At 45.5% G+C, this 6,820-nt stretch overlaps 1 protein-coding gene across 2 annotated transcripts in view; it reads left to right on the plus strand.

Moving 5' to 3' along the window:
* enox2 (ecto-NOX disulfide-thiol exchanger 2) overlaps positions 1-1,418 on the plus strand; it is a gene marked incomplete at its 5' end in the record, with an annotated part of 205,629 nt that extends 204,211 nt beyond the window's left edge. For both annotated transcript variants that reach the window (XM_036126918.1, XM_036126920.1), the window contains 1 exon segment: positions 627-1,418. In XM_036126918.1, the coding sequence (XP_035982811.1) occupies positions 627-758 (132 nt within the window).
* Between the last annotated feature and the right edge of the window lie 5,402 nt (positions 1,419-6,820).

Consider the following 6,820-nt stretch of genomic DNA (forward strand, 5'->3'; position numbering starts at 1 on the left):
AAGCCTATAGAAGCACATCCCTATAGGTAGGTCAGGGCAACATGAGCCACTCTAGTTATAAGCTTCGTCAAAAAGGAAAGTTTGAAGATTAGTCTTAAAAGTAGATAGGATCCTTAGCCAACGGACCTGTTGGCTAAGGGAAGTACGCTGAGGGAAGTAATCAAAAGCTTTAGGGTCCAGGACTTGGAAGTTGGGGGATAACGCTTTAAAGTGCGCACAACTCAAGTTTAAATCACAGGTTTTTGTGACATCAAAAAAAAAATGGACCACTGTAAATACATTCATAACTTTTGCCACTTTTAAATGAAACTTGTATCCTGTCCTGTTCAACTGAGAAACAAGCCGTTAGAGGAGATTGCAGCAAAAATAAATTTCAGCATTCAGACCTTTTTGGGTTGTTGTCAAAAAGCATTATTTGAAGATGAAAATTCATATGTACAATATTCTATCAAATATATTTTGGGAAAAACTGGGTTAAGTTGAAGGTCTGGATAGCAACAACAGTGGCTCTCTGGGTAGAGTCCCTGCTCACGTGTGACTTGGCTTAAAGTAATGCCGCTGACGTAGGCTGGTAAACAAAAAGCACCCCTGAAAACTGACCCCAGATCGTGTTTCTGTGTCTGCAGATTAACCCCGGCGAGGTGGAGGCCCTCCTTTCCCGGCTGCCCTGCACCTTCAGGCAGGAGCTGACTGGCGTCGGAGCAAGTCTGGAGAAACGCTGGAACTTCTGCGGCTTCGAGGGCATCAAGAGCACTTAGGCTGCGCAGGTGACACATCTGGGGCTTCGAGGAGACGACAGGCAACACAGACGCTGTAGCAATGCGACGGATACAGTATCTAGCTCACAACTATCAAAGACTTCGACACTGAAACCCTGACTGTACAAGGGACACCGAGGACTGATCTCAGATCAAGCGCGAACGTTCCTCATGCACTTCAGGGACGGCGTAGGTGGCAGAGACTTTAAAACATCGTCGCTGTCGAGACCAAGCGCCCATGATGGAGTCCTCAGACGCTTGATCTGCGAGTTCCTGTTCATCTGCAGAATATTTTTAGACGTGACGACTCCCCGGGAGTCGCACAGGAGCACCAGATCTGTCGTCACCGGATCATCACGTAGTTTTGCCCACAGGAGCGGAGCGGAGCGCGGTGCTTTTGGAGCCCACAACGGGACTGGGTGTGGCGTCAGGTCTACAGGGCTAATCCGGGAGGAGATCAGGGACGTGCGCTCCCAACCCGTCCACCTCCTTCTCTTCTCTTTTTTGCTGTCGCCGGTTTGTAACATAGATCCAAAATGAATATATTTCTTCATTTTCTGTAAAGGCTGTCAGCAGTTGCATAGACTCATTTTGTTGTAATACACTGTAAATGCTTGGATGATATTTTTGAATATAAAAGACATTTGAATATAAAGAAAATGACGGCGTGTCTGTGCTTTTTGTGCGTCTGGCTAACAGGCAGAGGTCTGTGTGAGTGATATACGCGCCAGAGAAGTCCTCTACTTCTAAGTTTGTGCTCATTCTTGCTTGAAAGAGCTGTGTGTTTTTTTTTTTTTTTCTCGCTTCCTTTATCTATCAGGAGCTGTACTCAGAGCTGGGTTTAGAAGCTTACATAAGGGCATTTGTGTCTTTCAGAAGCCAATTAAGCCCGTCTGTCAGCCTGGCGAAAGGCAGAACGTTCGCATCACACTTAAGTGGGAAGCACACCTAGGGGATCGTGTTAATGATGTTTAATTGGAGAGGCAGTTGGTGTGCGTGCGCTCTCTGGCACCGAGCGAACACTAAACTGCATTGTTTGTGTGCTTTGCCCGGATCCCTGCATTAAATGGTTCTGCAACTCTTTGCAGAGTGGGGAAGTCGTCTTCAGCACCTCCAGCAGACGGAGAGCTTACCAGCGCCTGGACCGGAGGCTCTCCTTCCCCGAAAAACCCAGTCAAGCGTTCTTAATGCGCCGCCACTGGGCCGTCTGGCGGCACGCTCTCTTCCCACCATTGCTCTGGGAAGCAAAGATGTATTATTATGCATGATTTGCTCTCATTTGGCCTCCTCGGTGTCCTGCAGTCACTCGTTTTGAAAAATTAGCGCCTATGCGCGCTATTCTTGTAGCTGAATTAAATGGCGGGGAGTAGAAAGGGCCATTATTGGCTGCACACAAACCTCTTTGGACAAGCTATGTTTTTTTGTTTTTTTTAAAGAAAGCATTTTATCATAAGTAAATCTATCATCAATTAGATATGATTTGTAAATACTATCTGGTCACATCTCATGCGTCTTGCATGAGTTTTCACGAATTACAAAAGTACAAAAAAAAGGGGGTCGGCCTGATTACTCTGATACCCCTAAACAAAATCCCTTATCCACGGGCTTTTCCTGAATTATAAACCGAGTCCATCAATCTGCATATATATCCAGCTGTTCTGTGAAGTCCTCAGAGGTTTCTCAGAGAGCAAGCGGCATCGTAAAGACCAGGAAACGCCGCGGACGGGTCAGGGATGAAGTGTTTGAGGATTTAAAGCGGAGCTATAAAAGCAGATCCCCATCTTTCAACGTCAGCTCATGTGAGAGAGTCCGTGGAAAGGACGTAGAAGAGGACAACTGTCATACGCACGCTCTATAAATCTGGCCTTAGTGGAAATAGGAAAGCTCCTCTTGAATGAAAAGCATAATAAAGAGTCTTATATATTATTTCAATCAAACCATGTTGGGGACACAAACCTAAGAAGGTGCTCTGGTCAAATGAGACCAAAAATATACCGGCAGAGTTGGTGCTGGGTTAAAAATGCCCGCCTGTGGGTCTTTCTGCATGGAGTTAATTTTTTCCAAGTACTCCGTCTTCCTCCCACAGTCACAAATTATGCATGTGGTTTTTAAAATTGCCCCCTATGTGTGCGGCTATGCGTGGGCAGCTGTTTGTCTATGTTGCTCCACGATGGACCGGTGACCCGTCCAGGTTTCTCACCCAGTGACCGCTGAGAGCCAAACGTGGCCGAAAACCTTTACATGTATGCGTCGCTGAAATCCCTTTGAGATAAATTGAAGTTTGTGGTTGTGACGTGTTGAATGTAAGACTTTAAGAGGTTTGGATATCTTTGCACGCCGCTGTGCTTCCGAATCCCAACATCCCCCCCTTTTTTTTTTTTATAAACCATGTTCCAGCTATTTGTGATTATAATGATGTTCCAGAAGGATATGGAGGTTTATGTCCACAGCTCTCCAGCTTCTATCCGCCTGACAGAGCGCTTGGGATTGTGCGAGGTGTTGCCTGCGCATCGCTACGCTTCCTCTCCACGCTGTATGAGCCGAGCTCAGCAGAACATCCCAGATGACAAACTCCCGCACACCTCACACCGACCTCTTCCTTCTCTGACGCACTTTACCTTTCTGCTCTCTCTTGACATAAACAAAACACCTATACGCCGCTTTCTTGTCTTTCAAAAGGCTGCCTTTCTGTGCAGAGCTTCCTCCCAACTGAGCTGCCATTCCCACGCGCTCACAGACCCGAGGCGTTCACCATTTATCTCCTTTACAGCTGTCTGTGACGGGGGCATGAAGACACAAACACGCTTGTGATTGTGCTTTAGGTTCTCCGGCATCACACGAGGAGGTAAACAAAGACTAATTAAATCCACCGGCAAGTCTCCTCTGCATTCGCTGTTGCCTTCTCATTACTGTGTCACAGTGAGGGGCCTCCTCGTTAATTCATATCAAGCCGTACGCGAGCAAAAGGGGGACAGATCACCTTCCCAGCAGTGGTGGCGCCAGAGGAGGGCCCTTTCCTTGTAAAAGTGCTGTGAGGGATATAAGGGGATGTCCTTAGGCACCTGCTGATGTTAAACTTGATTAACCTCTGCTCTCTAAATCTTAGATTTCAGGTTAGACAAGATTTCCAGGAGTTATTATATACAGTGCCTTGCAATTAGTGCTTTTTTTTTCCCCTGATTTTGCCGTGTTTCAGCTGCGAGCTTGAATGTGTTTTACTGAGCTTTCAGACGATAGACCAAAATAAAGTAATTGTCAAGCGATGCTTAGTGTTCCACTTTCTTTTGTAAATAATAATCTTAAAATTGTGGGATTGAGCTGCGCGTTTCAGCCCCTAAAGTAGTTTGGTAGGGGAACCTATTGATGCAATTACAATTATTGATGGTGCAGGTCGTTTGGGGTGTTACACATCCACGTGCTGAAATTATTCCCATTGCTCTTTAACTCGCTCGGATTCTAGGACACGCGCAGGCTTCGGTCTAACCACTTCTGGAACTGGTTTCTTAGAGCATCTTAGTGTTTTCGCTTTACACGGCTTCCCGTGTACGGCTGACCAGCTTCGTTGTCCTGCTAAAGAACGTATCGCCACAGCATGGTGCAGCCAGTTGTTTTCAGGCCGCAGTTTTAACTTTTCTCCACACATTAGTGTTTTTATTGTTGTCCTAAACTTGTTTGCTCTGTCCTCCACTTGTGTGGCAAACTGCAAACAGGACTTCCTTCTTGCCAGTTTTCCATCTAGCGTAGGTTTTTTGGAGTGCATAGCTGATAGTTGTCCAATCAACAGATTATTCAACATGAGCTGTGGATCTCTGCAGTTCCTCCAAAGACAACACCGTCATCTTGGCTGTCTCTCCAATTAAAGGGACAAAATCTCATACAAAATCAGCTTTTTGAGGTTTTAACTATGTTATGATGCTATTACTTCCTCAAAATCATGCCCACAGTGGTATTTTGCTTGATTCATGCATGTTGGGGTAATGAATTCTGCTCTCTGTGCAGCAGCGCCTCCCTGACCTGGAAAACAAATGGTTCATTAGCAGGCTACGTAGAGCGTTCATTTCCTGTCCCCTTCAGGAAGTACCTACCTTAACTGCGCCACCCCTGGCCAATAATTAACATGACCAATGACCGGAGATATGAGGCGGAGCGCGGCATTTCTGCTAAAAATTTAGATGAAGTGGCTCTTTTAGCACCTTATCTGCACAGTGACAACTACTCTTTTTTTTGATACCATACTGCAGCGGCTCTAGAGCGACCCCCACATGAGGAGAGGCGGCGAAGGCAAGCACCAGAAAACAACTAACATTTCATAACAAATGAATATTCCGAAGCCAAAGGCAACATTGCATCATATATATGCCTTTAGTTGACTTTGGAAAGCTTAAAAAAAAAAAAGCATGATATAAAATCTTTAATGCTCTCAGCATCTGGCTTATTAGTTGAAGTGGGCGAACATGTCTCTTTTTTTCAGACAATGGATTTAACGATGCTCTGTGAGGCATTCCAAACTCTGGATATTGTTTCATAATGTAACCCTGCTGTAAAACATCACAGCTTTAACTTGGTGCTGCCTGTTGTGCTCCTTCCTCTTCATGATGCTGTTAGTTCACCAATGTTCTCTAACGAACCTCTGAGGGCTTCACAGAACGTCTGGACTCCAAAGGCAGTTGGTTAGATGGGATTTTATTTAGGTGTATAAAAGGAAAGGGGCTGAAAACAAATACATGTCACACTTTTTGAGATTTCAAGGGGTCGGAAAACTGTTGCAAGGCACTGTGTACTTGCATGACTTTGAAGAGGGATTGAATTGTATGTATGAAAGGTTCTTTTGGGTGAGATCATAACACTCCAGCTTCACTTAATTACTTTTTTTCTGCTCGCGTTGCTTCTTGGTGGCTCCTTAATTATGATCGAGGCGCCCCTCGAAGGTGCAGTTGAGATCGGATGCCGTCTTTATGTTCGCTGCGTTTGCCCCAGTAAGAGGATTGAGCGAACACTGAGGGGCTGAACCTCCAAGCTCGTCCAGACCCACAGGTTCACAGTAGAGGAGCTTTAACCACACATTAACCACCATCTCCCAGCCCACCATGCTGATGCTGCTGATGCCGCTTTGCTTGTCAACAGATAAATCAATGAAAGCTCCATGACAGAAAGTGATGAGTCAACAGCTCCTCCTGTTGAGCTCAACAGCAACTACACTTACTGCTGTAGTCTTTCGGGTCAGGACCAGGTATGATTCCCACCTGGAGCCAGGATATGCCCCAACCACGTGCTAATTCAGGTTTCTGATATTTTTGTATTCCTACAAGCTCTTAAAACTCATCCTATTTCCAGCTCCACAACCACTTCGCCTTCTTCCTATACAGCAGAAAAAGCTAGATTTCTAGCATGAATACGTGGCTAGTGTTGGACTAACCACCCTATGCTGCTCTCAAGGGTGTCTGGGTTTTAAGCTGCAGATTTCAGTGCGGCATGCCGTGCTATGCATCCTTCATTTCTCTGTCTGCCTCCTTCCTTTCCTCCCACTATAGAGCCTAAATGGATCGCCATACAAAGCAGGCAGGAGCTGAAAGTGCGGCGTGAATGCCCATAAGGTATTTGCACCCGCTAAGCAGGCTCCCTGTAACATTAAATGCCTCCCTGCAGGTGAGGAGAATTGTATGAGTTGAATAACATTTGACAGAAAATCTTCCATTATACATCAATACTTTCACTGAATTCCTCCAGAAACTGTGTATGATTTAAACAGCGAGGTCCTTCACTCACTGAAACCAGTGGGTTTGATTGGTGCTTGATCTGAATGTCAGCGCCGTGTGACTCATGCCTGCTCAGGTGGGAAAAGGACAGTCTCTCCTAACGAGCGTCACGCTGTTGGGAATTGAGGGACATTTAGCAAAAATGAACTGAAGCCAATTATGTGCACAGTTAAGGTTCGGGTGAGAAAAATTTCATCTATATTTGTCCGTATATGGCTGAAAGCCTGGGTTTGTTTAAATCGAGATCAAAAATCCATTTGTTTGGGGTTGCTTTTGACTGTTCTAGTTAAACTGATCTCTGAAACA

Source organism: Fundulus heteroclitus, chromosome 23 (assembly GCF_011125445.2).
Source record: "Fundulus heteroclitus isolate FHET01 chromosome 23, MU-UCD_Fhet_4.1, whole genome shotgun sequence".
Lineage (NCBI taxonomy): Eukaryota > Metazoa > Chordata > Actinopteri > Cyprinodontiformes > Fundulidae > Fundulus > Fundulus heteroclitus.